Source organism: Zeus faber, assembly GCF_960531495.2.
Source record: "Zeus faber genome assembly, chromosome: 16".
NCBI lineage: Eukaryota > Metazoa > Chordata > Actinopteri > Zeiformes > Zeidae > Zeus > Zeus faber.
This window is the reverse complement of record NC_137202.1, coordinates 30,335,367-30,359,245: the sequence shown is the minus strand read 5'-3', so window position 1 is coordinate 30,359,245 and position 23,879 is coordinate 30,335,367. Positions and strand designations below refer to the sequence as shown.

At 46.9% G+C, this 23,879-nt stretch overlaps 1 protein-coding gene across 4 annotated transcripts in view; it reads left to right on the top strand.

Annotated features, from left to right (window-relative positions):
* The window catches only part of LOC307242258 (neurexin-1a-like), a gene marked incomplete at its 3' end in the record, with an annotated part of 222,905 nt that overhangs the window by 180,340 nt on the left and 18,686 nt on the right, over positions 1 to 23,879 (top strand). For all 4 annotated transcript variants that reach the window (XM_080016644.1, XM_080016643.1, XM_080016642.1 and 1 more), the window contains 3 exons: positions 16,668 to 16,839; positions 20,191 to 20,280; positions 21,423 to 21,742. In XM_080016644.1, coding sequence (XP_079872770.1) covers positions 16,668 to 16,839; positions 20,191 to 20,280; positions 21,423 to 21,742 — 582 coding nt within the window. The remainder of the gene's footprint in view (positions 1 to 16,667; positions 16,840 to 20,190; positions 20,281 to 21,422; positions 21,743 to 23,879) is intronic.

The following is a 23,879-nucleotide window of genomic DNA, read 5'->3' as shown; positions in this document are numbered from 1 at the left end:
GTTGTGTGTTCCTGTGTGTAGTGGTGTTTCTGTGTGTAGTGGTGGTTGTGTGTTCCTGTGGGTAGAGGTGTTTCTGTGTGTAGTGGTGGTTGTGTTCTTTGTGTAGTGGAGGTTGTGTTTCTGTGTGTAGTGGAGGATGTGTTTCTGTGTGTAGTGGTGGTTGTGTGTTCCTGTGTGTAGTGGTGGTTGTATGTTCCTGTGTGTAGTGGTGGTTGTGTGTTCCTGTGTGTAGTGGTGTTTCTGTGTGCAGTGGTGGTTGTGTGTTCCTGTGTGTAGAGGTGTTTCTGTGTGTAGTGGTGGTTGTGTGTTCCTGTGGGTAGTGGTGGTTGTGTGTTCCTGTGGGTAGAGGTGTTTCTGTGTGTAGTGGTGGTTGTGTTCTTTGTGTAGTGGAGGTTGTGTTTCTGTGTGTAGTGGAGGATGTGTTTCTGTGTGTAGTGGTGGTTGTGTGTTCCTGTGTGTAGTGGTGGTTGTATGTTCCTGTGTGTAGTGGTGGTTGTATGTTCCTGTGTGTAGTGGTGGTTGTGTGTTCCTGTGTGTAGTGGTGTTTCTGTGTGCAGTGGTGGTTGTGTGTTCCTGTGTGTAGAGGTGTTTCTGTGTGCAGTGGTGGTTGTGTGTTCCTGTGTGTAGAGGTGTTTCTGTGTGTAGTGGTGGTTGTGTGTTCCTGTGGGTAGTGGTGGTTGTGTGTTCCTGTGTGTAGTGGTTGTGTGGTTCTGTGTGTAGTGGTGGTTGTGTGATCCTGTGTGTAGTTGTGGTTGTGTGTTCCTGTGTGTAGTGGTGGTTGTGTGTTTCTGTGTGTAGTGGTGGTTGTGTGTGTAGTGTTTGTGTGTTTCTGTGTGTAGTGGTGGTTGTGTGTTCCTGTGTGCAGTGGTGGTTGTATGTTCCTGTGTGTAGTGGTGGTTGTCTGTGTAGTGTTTGTGTGTTTGTGTGTGTAGTGGTGGTTGTGTGCTCCTTTGTGTAGTGGTGGTTGTATGTTCCTGTGTGTAGTGGTGGTTGCGTGTTCCTGTGTGTAGTGGTGTTTCTGTGTGTAGTGTTTGTGTGTTTCTGTGTGTAGTGGTGGTTGTGTGTTCCTGTGTGTAGGTTGCTCACATCTCCGACCGACACCCTGTTGGTGAGAAACTTCCCGCTTCACGGTTCAAACTCCTTTCAGGGATTTTGACTGGATTTGCTCGTTGGCATCAACGCAGAGGTTCAGCTGTTGAGTGGAACCAGCTGCTCAGGTCTGGGTGGAGCAAAAAGCGGACGGACTTTAACTCCTGGACCTAAATCAGCTGAGCTTTAAGAAGATGAATTACCTTTTATCCACCTCTCACTCCTCTCTCATCCCTCGCTCAGACAACTTACTCATCCCGCTGAGTGGTATGCAGTTGAATGGAAGTCCTGAAAATAACTGTTGATAACTGTGTGTGGAACAGTCACCATCTGAAAAAACACTGTGATGTGGAAATGGTCTGGTTGAGCAGCTACACCTGACCTGCATCTAGGTGACTGGGTCAGGGTGGCTGCATATCTGTTGCTCATTGGTTGGGCTAACGAGCAGCGGGTTAAAACCCCCATCCTCACATTCACTCAGGAGAGGAGCCCTGTCATGACATGTTCCATCTGCTCCTGGCTTGTTCCAGCTAGCCTCCTCTCTACATTAAACTGCTCCTGGCTTGTTCCAGCTAGCCTCCTCTCTACAATAAACTGCTCCTGGCTTGTTCCAGCTAGCCTCCTCTCTACATTAAACTGCTCCTGGCTTGTTCCAGCTAGCCTCCTCTCTACATTAAACTGCTCCTGGCTTGTTCCAGCTAGCCTCCTCTCTACATTAAACTGCTCCTGGCTTGTTCCAGCTAGCCTCCTCTCTACAATAAACTGCTCCTGGCTTGTTCCAGCTAGCCTCCTCTCTACATTAAACTGCTCCTGGCTTGTTCCAGCTAGCCTCCTCTCTACAATAAACTGCTCCTGGCTTGTTCCAGCTAGCCTCCTCTCTACATTAAACTGCTCCTGGCTTGTTCCAGCTAGCCTCCTCTCTACATTAAACTGCTCCTGGCTTGTTCCAGCTAGCCTCCTCTCTACAATAAACTGCTCCTGGCTTGTTCCAGCTAGCCTCCTCTCTACATTAAACTGCTCCTGGCTTGTTCCAGCTAGCCTCCTCTCTACATTAAACTGCTCCTGGCTTGTTCCAGCTAGCCTCCTCTCTACAATAAACTGCTCCTGGCTTGTTCCAGCTAGCCTCCTCTCTACAATAAACTGCTCCTGGCTTGTTCCAGCTAGCCTCCTCTCTACATTAAACTGCTCCTGGCTTGTTCCAGCTAGCCTCCTCTCTACAATAAACTGCTCCTGGCTTGTTCCAGCTAGCCTCCTCTCTACATTAAACTGCTCCTGGCTTGTTCCAGCTAGCCTCCTCTCTACATTAAACTGCTCCTGGCTTGTTCCAGCTAGCCTCCTCTCTACAATAAACTTCTCCTGGCTTGTTCCAGCTAGCCTCCTCTCTACATTAAACTGCTCCTGGCTTGTTCCAGCTAGCCTCCTCTCTACATTAAACTGCTCCTGGCTTGTTCCAGCTAGCCTCCTCTCTACATTAAACTGCTCCTGGCTTGTTCCAGCTAGCCTCCTCTCTACATTAAACTGCTCCTGGCTTGTTCCAGCTAGCCTCCTCTCTACAATAAACTGATGTCTACATCCCATCGTCTTCTGTCTCTCTGTGCCGGAGGGCCCTGAAACGCCACTTGGGTGGTGTGTGGCAGGAGGAACTGCCACAAGCACTTTGTTCAGTGCACGGTTCTTCTTGTTCCTTGAAAGGTTCTTGAGTTGATGGACTGCAGAATAAATGAAGAACAAAATAAATCCTCCCCATGGTGCAAAGAGGGCGGGGCTACAAGATGGCACTGCTTTATTGGACAACGCGATGAATCAGTCTTTATCTTCTGGACGCTTCTTTGGATCCTCAAGGCTTCTTCAACATCTGGAATGTTCTCGGTGCAACCAGACAATGATTCTTCTGGCATCACTCCAGGCTCCAAATTCCAGGCTCAAGGCTCCAGGCTCCCTCATTCCTCTGTGTTCAGATGAATGAACCGTTGCTAGTAGTAGTAGTTGCAGAAACTGAATAGTGACTCCCTCATGCAGAGTGAGCAGCGTAAAACAAATAGAAGACTCAGATCTTCTGATACGCTGAGAGGAAAGAGTTTACTGAACACACCTGGACCTGAAACATAGAACCTCCCTCCCTCTGTCTCTCTGTCCCTCTGTCTCTCTGGCACCATCAAAGTTCTTCCAGCTGACATGTTCTCTCCCTCCTTTCTTCTCTTCTCTTTCTGGAATCACGTCGATCACACTCAACACTTTTGGCATCTTCTCTCTTAGTTTCAGTCTTTTTTGGGCTTTTTCTGTTTTGCAGCCGTTCTATGGATTCGGCCAAGGGAACTCCCAGTTGGGTTCAAGGGCACAGCGCTGCCCCTGGTGGCGGAGGGGATGCAGCGCCCGGGGGAAGGACGACGTCACTGAAACTGAAGTCAAACGTTGGAGCTGAATGAGACATGAGATACTAGCTTACAGAGCAAATCATTTTGTAATTGAATGATAATAATCCAATGTAACTAGAATCCATATTTCAATATTCTCACTTGTCAAATCAATACACCACTGCAACTGGGCAGCCGCTACCCTCGGGCACAATAACGGTTATTGAGAAGCATCTGAGGAGTATCAAGTGCAGATGGACGTGTGGGAATCAAACTTCTAACCTTCGAAGTGTTTATACCGTACTCCACATGCAGGTGGATCCTCGCTGTGTGGTGGACTCCTGCCTCCCCCCTTTCTGATGGATGGAGGGATGGCTGTTGTTCTTAGCCAGAGACGGAGGTCTGGTCCGGCCTCCGTGTTCAGCACACACCGTGCAGCCAGAGCAGGGTGTAGTGTGTAGTGTGCGTGTAGTGTGCGTATCGCTGCGTGTAGTGTGCGTGTAGTGTGCGTATCGCTGCGTGTAGTGTGCGTGTAGTGTGCATATCGCTGCGTGTATCGCTGCGTGTAGTGGACGTATCGCTGCGTGTAGTGTACATATAGCTGCGTGTAGTGTACGTATCGCTGGGTGTAGTGTACATATAGCTGCGTGTAGTGTACGTATCGCTGGGTGTAGTGTGTGTATTGCTGCGTGTAGTGTGCGTGTAGTGTACATATCACTGCGTGTAGTGTGTGATTTGCTGGGTGTAGTGTGCATGTAGTGTGTATCGCTGCGTGTATTGTGCATGTAGTTTGCGTATCGCTGCTGTAGTGTGCGTGTAGTGTGTATCGCTGCGTGTAGTGTGCGTGTAGTGTGTATCACTCCGTGTAGTGTGCGTGTAGTGTGTATTGCTGTGTGTAGTCGGCTTGTAGTGGGTATTGCTGCGTGTAGTGTGCGTGTAGTGTGTATCGCTGCGTGTAGTGTGTATCGCTGTGTGTAGTTTGTGTATCGCTGCGTGTAGTGTGCGTGTAGTGTACGTATCGCTGCGTGTAGTGTGTGTATTGCTGCGTGTAGTGTGCGTGTAGTGTACGTATCGCTGCGTGTAGTGTGTGTATTGCTGAGTGTAGTGTGCATGTAGTGTGCGTATCGCTGCGTGTAATGTACGTATCTCTGCGTGTAGTGTGTGTATTGCTGCGTGTAGTGTGCGTGTAGTGTACGTATCGCTGCGTGTAGTGTGTGTATTGCTGAGTGTAGTGTGCATGTAGTGTGCGTATCGCTGCGTGTAGTGTACGTATCTCTGCGTGTAGTGTGTGTATTGCTGCGTGTAGTGTGCATGTAGCTGGGTGTAGTGTGCGTATCGCTGCGTGTAGTGTGCATGTAGTGTGTATCGCTGCATGTAGTGTGCGTGCTGTGTGTATCGCTGCGTGTAGTGTGTGTGTAGTGTGCGTATCGCTGCGTGTAGTGTGCATGTAGTGTGTATCGCTGCATATAGTGTGCATGTAGTGTGCGTGTAGTGTGTATCGTTGCATTTAGTGTGCGTGTAGTGTGTATCGCTGTGTGTAGTGTGTATCGCTGTGTGTAGTCTGCGTGTAGTGTGTATCGCTGTGTGTAGTTTGCGTGTAGTGTGTGTGTGTAGCGTGTATCGCTGCGTGTAGTGTACGTGTAGTGTGTTTATCGCTGCGTGTAGCGTGTGTGTAGTGTGTGTATCGCTGCGTGTACAGTGTATGTAGTGTGTGTATCGCTGCGTGTAGTGTTTGTGTAGCGTGTATCGCTGCGTGCAGCGTGTGTGTATCGCTGCGTGTAGCGTGTGTGTATCGCTGCGTGTAGCGTGTGTGTATCGAGTAAAACCACAATCAGATGTTGGTCTTTGTGGTACACAACCAGCTGTACAGTCGTACATACCTTCAGAAAGGAGCTGCTTGTGAGACGACATCTGAGCCATTGTTTTGTGACGGGCTCCTCTGGGCCAAACTGGGAGACTGGAAACAATGGAAGAAAGGAGCAGCAGCTGCTTCCAGAGAAGCCGGTCTCCTCTGGTGATGGATTCCCCCTCGACGCCGTGCTCCGGCGGCCCCCCAAACCCTGACAGCCGCCCCTGCCACTGCCTGGAGCCCATGAGCCCGGGCCTCCGCCCCCACCTGGCCCTTCCGCTCCACCGATCATCTGGGGTCGCGTCTCTCCTCCCGCGCAGACGGGTGAGACCTCGGTGACCGGCAGGGGCCAGGGCGAGTCCGGGTCCTCGGTCTGACGGGTGGAGTAATGGGGAGTGATGGGGAGGCTGCTGGTGGACAGTCGTGTGAGATGGAGGGGATCTTCTACCTCCTTTCACCTTCTGCGTAGTCTCTCCATCCTGGCATTGGCCGTCCAGTCCGGTCGGATCCGGTTCAGGTCTTTATTCTCCCTCTAGTTTGCAGCCAAGAGGTAGAGCAGCAGGAAGGACAAATCGTACGATGCAGGTTTCCTTTCCACCTGTTTGGCTTTTTCTTTTTGAAACGGTCGGTTCCAGTTGGATCTCGGGACGAATTTCCCAGGTCCAATTGGGTTTGAGTAAAAAAGCTGGAGTACCTCATAAGAAACGGTTTGTCAGGAAAGTTCAGCACGCGCTGTCTGCACGCCAGTGGACGGTGCCGGAGTTTAACGACAGTTGTGTGACTTTGGCAGCGGCTGGTTGTGTTATTGGAGCAGAGCCGTGTTTCCAGTTGGCTGCGGTGTTGTGGCAGCTGGCTCTGCTCTATTATCCTGGAATTGGACGTATACATCATGTAAACAGTGCGCGGCAGCGGCTCCAGTCCCGCTGCGACTGATGGGTCTGGGAGGCAGATTAATGCGCTGATGGCTGCGGTGTTTTGGACACTTAACGACGCATGCTTCTTAATACTTAATTTTATCAAAACTACATTAAAACTACATTACTGTGTTTTTACAATCACATTTGTTGAGGCTGCGTTAAAGATGCTACCTCCTTCAGAAGCGCATTTAGGACACAAAGCGGAATGTGAAGCTCTTCTTCAAACTAATGGTCTGATCAAAGCACTAATGCAGCTCTGAGCGGTGTTTACCGCGCTCAGGCTGCTGACGGGCGTCACCGCTGTTAAGTGACTTTAAAGAGTAAAGTCGTCAATGAGAGACACATTTCCATCCATAGCAGAGTCTGGGTGGCAACATTAATATGTCTCGCCTGAACCGTGGATATCCATACATTATTAACGCGGCGTCATCGTTCCATTGCTCTATTTCCACTTCAATAAAAACTTTGTCGACCCATTTCCTAGAAAACAAGCAGTGAAACAGCCTGGAAACCGTTTTCATCTCCCTCCCGCTGCTAAAAGAACTTCTGAAAAGTGGCCAAACAAGCTGCACAGTCTCATTAAGGACGTTCTTTATTTCCCGACCTCACTCTGTAACGGCTCCCGAGGAGCTGCAGCGCAAAGTGTCTTCACCGAGCAGCCGGTGTGGACGTCTTTGAATAATAAAACATCTAACTATAGAACTACTGACTGTCTGCCTGCCTGTCTGTCTGTCTGTCTGTCTGTCTGTCCTTTGTTATCTGGACAACCGTTGATCCCCTCGACTTGGCGCTTGGTGGGTGTGTCGCTGGGGACCCAGGCAGGTGCTGTGTCCAGTTTGGACACGTGACACGTGTAATATGAATAAACTTTAATAAGCAGCGAGCGGCGAGGCAGCGGAGGGCGGGGCTTCAGGGCTTCGACTGAGTCACAAAGAGCGTCTTAAACCGCTCTATGACTTTAACCGCTGGTGGAACACAGGACTGAACCACTTACATGTTGTTAAACTGGGACATTTAAAAGTCTTCCATTTTGGACGGGTCATGCGCTCGTAATAAATAACAGCCAATGAGAACAAAGGAAGGACGTTCATGTGATTCCGTTCTTGGCCTCGTCATGGCAGCTCATGCAGAGCGAGGGAACGCTCTGAAACCTGGAAGGATGGAAGGTCTCTCAGCGTCCATTGAAAGGAATTGGCGTCCGTCTTGACAGAGCTCGTGCAGAACTGCTGCTTCTGATTATTTGTCTGGAGAACAGCGGCGACGTGACGGCGTCGCCACGACCACACAAGGAACGAAGAGCTTCCATCCGTCTGCTCCCTTGTCTGATTGAAGACGGAATGAGGAACGCTCGGTCGACGCCCGAAAAGGTTGAGAGGATGTTGGCAGCGGGAGGAAAACAGCGAAGGCTGAATCCTAGAGAAGTGACGGAGCTGAGCGGGAGTCGGGGCCTCGGGTTCTGAGGAACCGGCCTCGCTGCCGTCGCAGCTCCGCTTCTCTCTCTGTTTCAGAGCCTTAATCATGACTCTTCATAGCGGACCGCAGAACCGCCTTCCTCTGCGCGTCCATCATGCTGCCGGACGGAAGCGTCTCTAGCGTCTCAGGACGTGGCGTGCAGGTGCCGATGCAACAAAAGAAGGAAAGTTCAACGCAGACTGAAGTCTGCTGGAAAGTGTTTATGAGCCAGCGCTCCACAGCAGCAGTCGGGATCCGGAGCTCCTGGGAGGTTCTGCAGGGTTCCGAAGCTGCAGCCGGGTTCCGCCAGATTCTTTGAGGTCGAAGGTGTCGGCAGGATGCGGAGCGGTGCCGCTGCAGGCTGTGTTCCAGACCGGGTTAACGTGCAAACGGGTCGTCAGCAGATTCCCTTCGCTCCGCCGGTGACGGAGGGGAAGAGGAGTCTTCCGTCCGAGGGTTTCCAACTCTGCCGTGGTCCCTTCAGTCCTGTCTCCTCTGGATTAGATGGGACTGGACTCAGTACTGAACGTCTGGAAAGTGGAGTCTAGGATTCTCTCACAGCTGAACTGTCTAATTCGCAGATGTCATTACTGTGAACTACTTTCACAATAAATAATCATCAATCCTCCGCTCTAACTTCATTTATCCCCTGTATTGATTTCCTCTCATTAGAGCAGATGTGATTGTGTCTCGTAGTGAAATGATGAAAACGTGTCGATAGCGGCTCCACTCCCCGTGCAGCGTCGCTGAGCGCTAATCCATTGATGAATATCAGAACGACGAATCGACTGAGACCAACCTCCGTCGATCAATACAGCCATCGAGTCTCATTGTTCGAGCAGCGGTCACGACCGCGGTGCCGCGTATCGATCGACCCGGTCCCGGTCCCGGGAGCTGCACCGCGGCTGCCACCGCTCCTCAGGGGGGGTCGGACGGGTCCAGTGCAGAGGACACTTTTGGTTTGGACGTATGCGAGTGCTGAGAAATGACAAATCAGGAAACGTTCATCTCTTGGCTACAGACTTGAAACATGAGTTTTATGCTGAAAAACAGTTTCATGGGTGTGGTTCCATCATAGTCCTCCAGGCGGCGCCACCCACTTGAAGCTCCTCTCAGTGCGTGAGCAGCAGAGAGGTGGAGCATGGATCCAACAAACCTCAGAAGGTCAGTACTTTCATAGAGGGTCAGTACTTTCGTAGAGGGTCAGTACTTTAGTAGAGGGTCAGTACTTTAGTAGAGGGTCAGTACTTTCATAGAGGGTCAGTGCAGCATTGACTCTGCTCTGTTCTTGGACCTCTCCAGCCACCGTCCGCTCTGCCAGGCTCAGAAACCAGGGCAGAAAAGGCTCAAACAGCTGAATTGTACTTTAAAATAACATCCACGCGGCGTAGTCCTACATTAGCTGAGAATCTGGGACAACATGGCGGCCGGGAAGCAGAGCCCCCTCGCTCCAGCCGCTCCAGCCGCTCCAGCCGCTCCATCCACAGATCTGTTAAACTGTTCTAACCCTGTTATACAGAGCGGAGAGAGAGGGGCGAGCGAGACCAGGGGTTGGGTGGAGAGAGATAGGACGCTCATAATGCACGGGACTGATGGGAATGATGCTGGAGAGCGCGGGAAAAAAGTCATCCATGAAATTGCTTGTTGCATTCTTTAAAATATCTTGATTGATGGAGGCAATTTTAAAGCCTGCCGCCTTTCCAATCCCGTGGAAAAACCCTCGGCAGCGAGGGCGTGGAGCAGGAGCTCAGATTAATTCACGCCGCGCTCGTCGTCGTCACGGGAGGTTTTTTTTTTTTCGTTAGTTCATCTCTTTACCAAGCGCACGTTGAAATGAAGGAGGTCTGGGAGCGACGCCGAGCGAGCGCCAAGATGGAGGAGCCGAGGAGCGCCAAGATGGAGTGTTCCCGCTCCTTCGAGGAGATCCTCGAAGGAGCGGGATCCTCGAAGGAGCGGGAGGGAGAGGGGCGCTCCTTGTGTGATGTCATCAACGTGCAACACGCCTGACGGTGTGATGTCAGTTCTGATGGGTGGAGGAAGCAAATGGAACGGATTCCTCAGGAAGAGACTGGACATCAGAAGCAGAACGAAGCTCAGGTTCCACCAAAAGCCAACGGCGCGGAGTGTTTCTCAGCGTCCGGCAGTTTGGTGAAGGTCGGAAGAAGGACATCCCATAACCATGACTTCCAAGCACCACCAACATGGGGATGGTAGCTCAGGAGGTAGAGCTGGTGGTCTAGTGATCCAAAGGTTGCTGGTTGGATCCCAGGCTCCTCCTGCTAGCATGCTGTAGTGTCCTTGAGCAAGACACTTAACCCCTCATTGCTCCTGATGGCTGCGTCCGTCGCTGTTTGAACAATTGTAAGACGCTTTGGATAAAAGCGTCTGATCAATGACTAAATGTAATGTAATGTAATGTAAACCACGCTTCTTTTGTGCTCGGTGCTGCGACCGGTGGGCACAGCCTTCAACACCCACAGACTAAAGAGTCAGTGATCATCCACATCCACACTGTTCGCTACGTCATAACATCCACCTTTTATATAAACCAGGACGTTCTGGGAGAAACACCGCTCAGATATCATGGTATGTGGGTGTAGAGACTGATTTGGTTTCGTTACTTTCTCATGAAAACCTCTCCCAACCTTCTCCAAATCCATACACGTCGTCTTGATTAAATCTGGCATTTGCCGTGAAAACCTCCTCCCTAGACGTAGTCGTGCGGGCGGAGGCCGATGAAGGTCGACCGCCAGCTGTCACAAGTGGACGAAATCACCTGAAACCTAAATTGATTTCTTCTCAGAGCGAGAGGAGGGACTTGAGGATATCTGCTGACCTCTTGACGGAATTTGTCACATGAGGACGGAGCGGCAGGAAATGTCATTTCCGACAAAGAGCGACTCCACCCGCTCCTGGTGGAGACGCCACCGGAGCTCTTCAAACCCAAAGAGCGGCTCGCGTGTGGAGGGTGTTTGTTCTAATAAGTGAAGCCGACGGGAAAGGAGTTCATTCAACGTGACACCGCCCCTTAAAGCTCCTCCTTTCTCCTCCGCCCTGGACGCGCTGTGATTCATGAGAGCAACCTGGGTGTCCCCTCAGACTGGCCCCTGAGAGCTGCTTGATTCACTCAAGGAAATGATTCCACTGGAGCCACTGCTCAACTTTTGGCTTTGTGAGGTTTTTTCTCACTTTCAAACGTCGTCCAAACATCTGAGGTTGACGCTCAATTCAGTGTTGGCTCCAAAGGCTCATTTCCCTCAAGCAGCAGGAGACAAAGAAGCTTACTAAACAACCAAGTTAACGTGTGTGTGTGTGTGTGTGTGTGTGTGTGTGTGAGTGTGTGTGTGTGTGTGTGTGTGTGTGTGAGTGTGTGTGTGTGTGAGTGTGTGAGTGTGTGAGTGTGTGTGTGTGAGTGTGTGTGTGCTCACACAGTCTGAACTAAAATCCATTTCCTTGTCGTATTAATTTCTCTGCAGCTGTAATTTCATTAACAGGCTTTGGTTCGTCTGTCTGTCAGGGTAATTAAAAGATAACACACACACACACACAAACACACACACAGTAACACACAGTAACACACACACACACAGTTACACACACAGTAACATACAGTAACACACACGCACAGTAACACACACACACACACACACACACACACACACACACACACACACAAACACACACAGAGTAACACACAGTAACACACACACACAGTTACACACAGTAACACACACACATAGTAACACACAGTAACACACACACATAGTAACACACAGTAACACACACAGTAACATACAGTAACACACGCACAGTAACCCACACACACAGTAACATACAGTAACACACACGCACAGTAACCCACACACACAGTAACATACAGTAACACACACGCACAGTAACACACACACACAGTAACACACACACACACACACAGTAAAACACACACACACACACACACAGTAACACACACAGTAACACACAGTAACACACACACACACAGTAACACACAGTAACACACACAGTAACATACAGTAACTCACGCACAGTAACACACAGTAACCCACACACACAGTAACACACACACACAGTAACACACAGTAACCCACACACACAGTAACATACAGTAACTCACGCACAGTAACACACACACACAGTAACACACACACACACACACAGTAACACACAGTAACACACACGCACAGTAACACACACACACAGTAACACACACACACACACAGTAAAACACACACACACACACACACAGTAACACACACAGTAACACACAGTAACACACACACACACAGTAACACACAGTAACACACACAGTAACATACAGTAACTCACGCACAGTAACACACACACACAGTAACACACAGTAACCCACACACACAGTAACATACAGTAACTCACGCAGAGTAACACACACACACAGTAACACACACACACACACAGTAACACACAGTAACACACACGCACAGTAACACACACACACAGTAACACACACACACACACACACAGTAACACACAGTAACACACAGTAACACACACACACACACACACAGTAACACACAGTAACCCACACACACAGTAACATACAGTAACTCACGCAGAGTAACACACACACACAGTAACACACACACACACACAGTAACACACAGTAACACACACGCACAGTAACACACACACACAGTAACACACACACACACACACAGTAACACACAGTAACACACAGTAACACACACACACACACACACACAGTAACACACAGTAACACACACAGTAACATACAGTAACTCACGCACAGTAACACACACACACAGTAACACACAGTAACCCACACACACAGTAACATACAGTATCTCACGCACAGTAACACACACACACAGTAACACACACACACACACAGTAACACACAGTAACACACACGCACAGCAACAAACACACACAGTAACACACACACACACACACACACACACAGTAACACACAGTAACACACACACACAGTAACACACACACACACACACACACACACAGTAACACACACAGTGACACACAGTAACACACACGCACAGTAACACACACACACACAGTAACACACACACAGTAACACACACAGTTACACACAGTAACACACACACACACACACAGTAACACACAGTAACACACACACACAGTTACACACACACACACACACACACACACAGTAACACACGCACACACAGTAACACACACAGTGACGCACAGTAACACACGCACACACAGTAACACACACAGTGACGCACAGTAACACACACACACACAGTAACACACACGCACAGTAACCTCACACACACAGTAACACACACACACACACACAGTAACACACACACACACACAATAACACACACGCGCAGTAACACACACACACAGTAACACACAGTAACACACACACACAGTAACACACACAAACAGTAACACACACAGCAACACACACACACACACAGTAACACACACAGTTACACACACACACACACACGCACACAGTAACACACACAGTAACACACACACACAGACACACACACACACAGTAACACACACACACAGTAACACGCACACACAGACACACACACACACAGTAACACACACACACAGACACACACACACACACACACACACAGTAACACACACACACAGTAACACGCACACACAGACACACACACACACAGTAGCACACACACAGTAACACACACAGCAACACACACACACACACACACACACAGTAACACACACACACACACGCACACAGTAACACGCACACACACACAGACACACAGTAATTCACACACACAGTAACACACACGCACACACACACTCACACACACATAGTAACATACACACACATACACACACACACACACACACACACACATATACACACACACATACAGAAACTCACAAACACACAGTAACATACACGCAGACGCACACACTAACACACACACAAACACAAACACACACACAGTAACCCACACAGTAACACACACACACACACACACACACAGTAACACACACATACAAACAAACAATAACACACATACACATTCAGTTACACACACAAACACTCTAACGGACACATGCATACACTAACACACACTAACACACCAACACACATACACTAACACACACTAACACACCAACACACATACACTAACACACACTAACACACCAACACACATACACTAACACACACTAACACACCAACACACATACACTAACACACACTAACACACCAACACACATACACTAACACACACTAACACACCAACACACATACACTAACACACACTAACACACACACACACATACACTAACACACACTAACACACCAACACACATACACTAACACACACACAAACACACATTTATAGTACATCATATGATGACGTCATAGGGGTCTTACTGTAAATCTCCTCTTCATTTTGTTCAGACATGTCAGTCAAGCACGATGAGCTGAGTCAGTTCTTTTCAGTTTTCCACTCACTGTATATGTGTCATTCTTGATGGAATTGAAAGCACGAGATGTTTGTGACGTCCTGGTTTCAACGACACCTCAACGCTGTTCTTAGCTTCTGTCATTGTGTTTCCAGTCGTTTTAGCTTTAAAAATCCAGAGAATTCTCCCCGAGCAAGAACAATGTCAAAGAAATAATTCACTTTGACCCTCGTCGCTCCTCATAGTCCAGGAGCCCTCTCAGTCGGCCAGGATGAAGAGCAACACTGCAGCCTCCTCCTCCTCCTCCTCCAAGTTAACAAACAAGGCGAGGTCGGCATCAACTGCATCACTTAATGAAGCTCTACTGCTGTTTGATGAGCAATTAATCAGCCACACACAGTGTGTGTGTGTGTGTGTGTGTGTGTGTGTATGTGTGTGTGTGTGTGTGTGTGTGTGTGTGTATGTGTGTATGTGTGTGTGTGTGTATGTGTGTATGTGTGTGTGTGTGTATGTGTGTGTGTGTATGTGTGTGTGTATGTGTGTTCCCATGAGGGCTCTCTTCCCCAGCAGTCATCCATCACTGTGCTGTACAGCTTGAGCCGTTAGAGGCTGCAGGAAGCTGCTCTGCATCGTGAGGAATTAAAACGAAATGAAATAAATATAAAATGTGGAAAAGTGTCGGATTAGGATTGAAAATAATGAGCGATTAAGAGAAATGAAGCTGATCCCAGAGCAGCTGCTTCTGACGGGAGGGGAGCAGGCGGATCCACTAAGAAGCAGGAAAAAATGCATTTTGGTGGAAGACGCTCGCCTTCAAACTGCGATAACACGTTTTATTCTCAACCGAGACGTTGACGTTGACGTTAACCTCACACTGACGCCTCCTCCCTTCATGTTGTGCTACCTTCACTTTGGGGTTGTGGGTTCAGATCCCATCACCGTGTGACTCCGCCCAGAGCCTCAGAGCGGGAGGAGCCTCCTGAAGCAGAATGCCCACACACCCTCCTGCCAGCTGCTCTGTCTGTCTGTCTGTCTGTCTGTCTGTCTGTCTCTTCATCTGTCTCTCTCCTGCCCCCCAGGCTGGACTGTGGCTCAGCTTTCTAACGGCTCAATCTGCGTCGCAATCGTTGTGGTTCCACTAACGCAGCGTGACATCACTCTGATGTTCCAAGCCAGCTTCAGCTTCAGGCTCCGAGTGTGTGTGTGTGTGTGTGTGTGTGTGTGTGTGTGTGTGTGTGTGTGTGTGTGTGTGTGTGTGTGTGTGTGTGTGTGTGTGTGTGTGTGTGTGTGTGTGTGTGTGTGTGTGTGTGTGGTGGTGCTGACTGGATAATGTCATGCAGTGGTGCAGGTTGCAGCCTCCAACCAGATGCTGCGCTCACTGTGCGGGGGGGAGGGCATGTTCCTGCAGCTCATTACACCGTGCGCACTCCACCGTGCACGCTACACCTGCACATTACACCGTGCACGCTACACCTGCACATTACACCGTGCACACTACACCGGGCAGACGCAGGTTTTACCCACAATCCTTTGAGGTTTATCCTCCTTTATTTGGACGACACTCTCCAGCCTCCACTGTGTGATGGTGAAACATGTTTTAATCCTGTTCATCAGCATCAGAGTGATCACACTCCATTCTAACTCCCTCCTTCTCCTCCTCCTCCTTCTCCTCCTCTGTCTTCTCATTCTTCTCCTACTTCTCCTCCTTCTCCTCCTCCTTCTCCTTATTCTCCTCCTTCTCCTTCTCCTTCTCCTCCTTCTCCTTCTCCTCCTTCTCCTCCTTCTCCGTCTCCTCCTCCTTCTCCTTCTTCTCCTCCTTCTCCTCCTTCTCCTTCTCCTTCTTCTCCTCTTTCTCCTTCTCCTTCTCCCCCTCCTCTTCCTTCTTCTCCTCCTTCAACCTCCTCCTCCTTCTCCTTCTCCTGCTTCTCCTCCTCTCCTCCTTCTCCTCCTCCTTCTCGTCTTTCTCCTCCTCCTTCTCCTCCTCCTTCCCCTCCTCCTTCTCCTTCTCCTCCTCCTTCTCCTCCTCCTCCTCCTTATCCTTCTCCTTCTCCTTCTCCTTCTCCTGCTCCTACTTCTCCTTATTTTCCTCCTTCTCCTTCTCCTTCTCCTCCTTCTCCTTCTCCTCCTTCTCCTCCTTTTCCTTCTCCGTCTCCTCCTCCGTCCCCTCCTCCTTCTCCTTCTTCTTCTCCTCCTTCTCCTTCTCCTTCTCTTCCTTCTCCTTCTCCCCCTCCTCTTCCTTCTCCTCCTTCAACCTCCTCCTTCTCCTTCTCCTGCTTCTCCTCCTCTGTCTTCTCCTCCTCCTCCTCCTCCTTCTCCTTCTCCTCCTCCTTCTCCTCCTTATCCTCCTCCTTCCGCTCCTCCTCCTCCTTCTCCTCCTCCTCCTCCTTCTCCTTCTCCTGCCCCTCCTTCTCCTCCTCCTCCTGCTCCTTCTCCACCTCCTCCTCCTCCTCCTCCTGCTTCTCCTCCTCCTCCTCCTTCTCCTTCTCCTCCTCCTCCTCCTCCTCCTCCTCCTCCTTGTCCTGCTCCTTCTCTCAGGTAAAAGGAAACATCGCGGTGGTGTTTAATGTCGGAACAGACGACATAAACATCGAGGAGACGTCCAAGTTCGTCAACGACGGGAAGTACCACATCGTCAAGTTCACCAGGAGTGGGGGTAATGCTACTCTGCAGGTGGATGACCTGCCTGTCATAGAGCGCTACCCCACAGGTGAGCAGGCCCCGCCCCTTCACACAGGTCATAACCTTCTTGAGTTTTTAATTCCTCTTTCCGTATCCAACGTGTTTGACATCTTTCAAAGCCTCGTTCAGATGCCCAAGCCTCAAAACACCAAAACACACAAACTAGATCAAGAGCCATTGTGCACCGATCAATAACATCCTCAATAATGATGAATAATTACGAGTCAACATGGCTATCGTCATGGTGACGTGATTATTTTGACAATATTAAATAAATCTTCAAACTGACCCGATAATTCAAAGTTAAATCCGCAGAGGTTGAAAACCCCGGCTTCAGAAAGAAATATTCCGCTCCGGGATTTAGAGCAAACCGTGTGGATTTACCCACCCGGAGCTGGACATGGAAGCAGGATTTGGACTTTCCCAACCTGGAGTGATCGGCCTCTGAGAGGAAGACGGTTCTGATGTGGTGCTGGATGGAACCATCACCACATCCCTTCAGCTGGGATCCAGAACCATCCTCCATTTCAAATGTTAATACACAAACAATGAATGAACACGAGAGGAAAGAGGAGCTGGTGTTTGGAGCTCCCTTTAAAACTCACTGAGGAGACCCATCTCAAAACATTGATGCAGCATATTCAACCTAACTCCTAAAAGGTGGAGGTGAAAAGCAGCTGGAGAGGGTGGAGCTGGTGTTTCCACAGGTTTGTAACTGGACTGAACCTGAAAACTTTGACAAAAGCTACGGACGACGGAACGACTTGATTTCCACAGACGGTCGGTCCAAACTGAGGGCGTCCAGAGAGACCCCAGAACTCCATTACAACTCCATTACAACTCCATTGCAACTCCATTGCACCTCCATTACAACTCCATTATAACTCCATTACAACTCCATTGCAACTCCATTACAACTCCATTACAAACTCCATTACAACTCCATTGCAACTCCATTGCAACTCGCTTACAACTCCATTACAACTCCATTACAACTCCATTACAACTCCATTACAACTCCATTACAACTCCATTGCAACTCCATTGCACCTCCATTACAACTCCATTATAACTCCATTACAACTCCATTGCAACTCCATTACAACTCCATTACAACTCCATTACAACTCCATTACAAACTCCATTACAACTCCATTGCAACTCCATTGCAACTCGCTTACAACTCCATTACAACTCCATTAAAACTCCATTACAACTCCATTACAAACTCCATTACAATTCCATTGCAACTCCATTGCAACTCCATTACAACTCCATTGCAACTCCATTGCAACTCCATTGCAACTCAATTACAACTCCATTGCAACTCAATTACAACTCCATTGCAACTCAATTGCAACTCCATTGCAACTCCATTGCAACTCCATTGCAACTCCATTGCAACTCCATTAGAACTCCATTGCAACTCCATTGCAACTCCATTGCAACTCAATTACAACTCCATTGCAACTCAATTACAACTCCATTACAACTCCATTGCAACTCCATTGCAACTCCATTGCAACTCCATTGCAACTCCATTGCAACTCCATTAGACCTCAAATAGAACACCAATTGAACTGCATTGGAACTGCATAGCACTCTCTCTCTCCCCCCTCTGTCTCTTTCTTTCAGAATGGGTGAGGAAGGGTCTGTGTGTGAACCTCAGAATAATCTGTACTGAGATGACCTAAAAACATCTATCATTTTTTTTTCTTTTATCATAATAATAATAATAACAATAATAATAATAATAATAATAATAATAACAATAATAATAATAATAATAATAATAATTATTATTATTGTTATTATTGTTATTATTATTATTGTTATTATTGTTATTACTATCATCATTATTATTATTATTTTTATTTTTTATCATTATTATTATTATTATTATTATTATTATTATATTATTTTATTATTTTTTTTTATATAATATTATTATTATTATTATTATTTTAATATTATTATTATTATTATTATTATTATTGTTATTATTATTATTGTTATTATTATTTTAATATTATTATTATTATTATTATTATTATTATTATCATTTTAATATTATTATTATTATTATTATTTTAATATTATTATTATTATTATTATTGTTATGATTATTATTATTATTGTTGAGATTGTTATTATTGTTATTGTTATTATTATTATTATTGTTATTATTATTATTGTTATTATTATTTTAATATTATTATTATTATTATTATTTTAATATTATTATTATTATTATTATTATTATTATTATTGTTATGATTATTATTATTATTATTGAGATTGTTATTATTGTTATTGTTATTATTATTATTAGTTGCGACTGAGCTTTACAACAGAAATATGTGTGTGTGTGTGTGTGTGTGTGTGTAGAGGTGGAGGAGGAGGTGGAGGAGGAGTGAAGGGGAAGTGGAGGTTTCTGCATATTTCTTCTTTGTCCATTTGAGAACATTGAGTGTCCAAAGCTGGGGCCCGTGGTCCGGCTTTAGGCCCCTGAGGGTCAGTTCACCCCCCCTAGAGAACCAAGCCTCCATCCTCTACTCCACCTCCTCCTCCTCTACTCCACCTCCTCTACTCCACCTCCTCCTCCTCTACTCCACCTCCTCCTCCTCTCCTCCTCCACCTCCTCCTCCTCAGTGGTCAAAGGTCACCTCCCGTCATCCCTCCTTTGCGTCTCATCTTCCTCTTCGTCTTCCTCCTTCTCTCCCTTCTTCCACAGCAACATGGCCGCCGTCGCAGGTCTCCTGGCTTTTGTCAAAACGTCCTTTTCGTCTTTATTTCTCTTTTCTTTCTCTTTTCGACGCTAACTCCGCTGCTTGGGTGCTAACGCTAACAGCCACGTGGATGCTAACGCTAACAGCCACGTGGATGCTAACGCTAACAGCCACGTGGATGCTAACGCTAACAGCCACGTGGATGCTAACGCTAACAGCTAGGTGGATGCTACCTGCTGCTCTCTGAGTAAAATGTTTAATAAAGTTGAAATGTTTCAAAGTTTTCAAGTTGAAATGTGTGACAGTGAAAGCAGCTGTTTATGTTCGTGGATGTTTGGGTGTTTCAGGTTTGTCTCCTTTAAACTATAAACTTGATTCACCGATAAATGTAAATGTTTTTACTCCTGTTGAAAATGTATTTTAACTCGTTTAAAAGTCAAATTAAAGAGGAAAATGTAGAAGAAATGTCAGAAATGCATTGGTTTGGTTTTTAACACTTTTAACGTAGCGTGCGGGTCCCGATAAACAGGATAAATAAACTAAAATGTGTTTTTAAAAAGCTAAAAACCAAAGTGTGCGGTTGTTTAACTCGTTTAACCTTTGACCTTTGACAGGTTTTAACCCCTGAAATGTCTCTTTAAACTTTAAAGGCAACATTGATAACGAGCGGCTGGCGATCGCTAGACAGCGAATCCCATACCGACTTGGTCGAGTAGTCGACGAGTGGCTACTCGATAAAGGTAAAAAACATTGATTAAAACTTCAAATAAAATAATCTGATCATAACCAACTTGTATCTTAACACATTGTCAACGATAAACCCTCAAATAAATGTTGAGTTAAAATAGATTTTAAAAGCTAAATGAAGTGTCTTTATTTGATGGAGTTAAAGGGACTGTAACTGTAAATACATGTTGTGAGGCACCTGTTCAGGTAAATCAACGCTGTTAAAATGTCTGTGAAGGATTGAAGCTGTTTGCATTCACCTCTAAATGATGAAGGTCAAGGACGCAGCGGAGACCCCCTCCCTGTGCTTCCATTGATCTGTGATTAATAAAGGTGGTGGAAGCGATAAATAGACAAATGGATCAATTGGCTTCAGACTTGAGTCCCTTTAACAGAATGTAAATAGTAGAGGAAAGAGATCAATAGATGAATGACTTTGATGATGATGATGATGATGATGATGATGATGAGCACACTCTCACTCCGACGTCAAATCATCTTTCTGTTCCTTCTGTTTTACTGGAGCTGCTCATCAAATCTCTTTTGTTCCTCTCTCTCGTTTTGCTAAAAGGAGGAAAACGTTCAAGTTGCTTTTCTTTTCTTTTCTTTGGTTTTTGTGTTTTTGGGATGAAGGTGTCGTCGCGGCGCCGCTCTCATCCCTCTTTGACTTTTTATTTTATCCAGTAAAGATGAAGCATCATCAGCTCTGCAGTTCTCACAACACATCATTGTATGAGATGAATTGAAAGCATGTAAACGTTTGAGACATTTATAATAATAATAATAATAATAATAATAATAATAATAATAATAATAATAATAGAATACAACAGATTTTACACAATATTATATACTTTATACTAGTTTGGAATCACTGGCAGAGATTTACTTGTTGATTGTCTTGTTTTGCTTTTGACTTGAATGTCCTTTTAGCAAAATTCAGTTGCTTTTGAAACATCTTTTTTCCTCCTATATTTATTTTTTTCCTCCGCTTTCTTCAACATCCCATCATTATAAATGCGATAAATTACCGGGGGTTGCTCATAGCGACGGGTAATTTATTGTTCTCATCGGCCGTTGGGCGAGCGATGTCTTTCTCTCTGCTTCCTGCCGGGGGCGCTGCAGCGTGGCGTCACCGCCTGTCGTGTCCCCGCAGGGCGGCAGCTCACCATCTTCAACAGCCAGACCACCATCCGCATCGGGGGCTGGGAGCGGGAGCGGGGCCGCGCCTTCCAGGGCCAGCTGTCCGGGCTCTACTACAACGGTCTCAAGGTGTTCAACATGGCGCTGGAGGGCGACGGCAACGTGGGCGTGCAGGGCAGCGTGCGCCTGGTGGGCGAGTCGCCCGGCGCCATCACGCCGCAGTCCAGTGCCGCCGCCAACCGCTCCGACACCGCCACCTCCGTCACCCAGATCACCACGACGACCGCGTCCGGCCGCCGTGTCAAGCCGACCACGCCACGGGAGCCACAGCAGGTAGGACGGCAACTAGAGCAACAGCTAAAGAGCTACAACTAGAGCAAGAACTAGTGCAACAACTAGAGTAACAACTAGAGAGCAATAGCTAGAGCAACAACTAGAGAGCAGCAACTACAGCAACAACTGGAGCAGCGACTAGAGCAACAAGTAAAGAGCCACAACTAGATTTACATCTAGAGCAACAACTAGAGAGCAACAACTACAGCAAAAAGTAGTGCGACATTGACTGTAGAGCAACAACTAGAAAGCAACAACAAGAGCAACAGCTACAGAGCAGCAACTACAGCAAAAAGTAGTGTTACATTTTCTGTAGAGCAACAACTAGAGCAACGACTAGAGCAACAACTACAGCAACAACTAGAGCAACAACTAGGGCAATCCAGAGCTTTGTGTGTGAACTAAATGTAGTAACTGCGGTTTGGGAGCCAGATCTAGATGTGAGCGCTCTGTGGCTGGGAGTGTCGGGACGCAGCCGTTCTTCTTCCTGATTGGTTGAAGCGTCCGTCAGTGTTTTCAGTCCCAACAAACAGAACCTTCCTCCCTGACGTGTCACAGAGAAAAACGGGGACGACGCTCTGAAAAGGGTTTCCAGGAGCAACCATCTGTGCTGCTGGTTCTGGAGCTGTCCATGGTTCTGGTTCTGGTTCTGGAGCTGTCCATGGTTGGTTCTGGTTCTGGAGCTGTCCATGGTTCTGGTTCTGGTTCTGGTTCTGGAGCTGTCCATGGTTCTGGTTCTGGTTCTGGAGCTGTCCATGGTTCTGGTTCTGGTTCTGGAGCTGTCCATGGTTCTGGTTCTGGTTCTGGAGCTGTCCATGGTTGCGGCTCGCTCTTCCTTCGGAAGGAAAAGGAATCATAAAAAGCAGATTCCAGTTGAAATCAAAGAGTTTCCACTGTTTCTATTTGGAAAGCAGCAGATATGATGTTTCCCTCATTCTGACATGAAGCTGCGCAGGCAGACAGCGCTGATTCATGTCGTAGCTGTGATCAATACATCCCCAGTCGATGGCCTGACACTGCTCTGTGCGGTTGAAGTAGCGTCCAGTACAGTCCAGCTCCTCTTTCGGTAAAAACTACAAGAAGTAGAGAAATGATCATGTTTGATGGAAAAGAACTTGAAACAAAGTTTTTGGAACACAGGAGTCATTGTGTTGGACACATTCTCTAATATATTTGATCAATGTTTGATTGACTTATCACCAACATGTGGGATGATATGGAATGAGAAAAGCTTATCTACAGCAGAATACATATTTGAGAGCAGGGCAGAAGCCTGAGAGCCGTACTGCATCATCCGTTTTATTAGAATTGTCACCTGGTTCCTGACTTTAGTCTTTTTCTTTACATAAATCAAGACAAGTAACGTGTCCCCCCGTGCCACCACATGAGTGCGGTGGTAGCTTTTTCCTGAAGCCTCCAAATCACTAAAAGTGTCCCTGGTTGCTGCCCCCTCCAGCACCCGCCGGCAGAAACATCAATCGGCGCCTATGTGTGTATTTGTAATGTCTCTGAAATAACTGATTTCCTGAATGTATATTTATTTTCATTTTCTCTAACAATCATAAATGTGCGGTTGTCTTATGCTGTGGACGGGTTATTCATCCAGTTCCTGCTCAGCAGACATCTGATTATTACATTATTCCATCATAACACAGTGCTGTATTATAATATAATAACAGGGTTGTTGTTCCTTAATATTTCAAGGAATTTATTTCTCTCTCTTGAAAGTGAATAATTCACACTTTCTGACACTGCATATATATATATATCGAGTTTATAGAGTCTCTGTTCTCTCAGAGGCAGAATAATATGACAATGCAAACGCTTCCAGATGCTGCAGATAAAAATGATATGGATTAATGGATTTAAATATGCATTTAAATATGGATATGGAGGAGGTTCAGAGTTATCAGCCAGGCGTCCAAATGCCACAATTTGGATATTTAAGTTGACCATGAATTATCGTACAAATAATTGTGTTGTTCATTTCAATGATTTAATTGTTCATTTCATAATCAGAATAACTTTATAATGATAATAATAATACACACATACATTTTATTATTCAAACACAAACCATGGAGGTCGTTATGTAAAACATGTTCAAATATGTAAAAGAAAATAAAATCATTTTTGC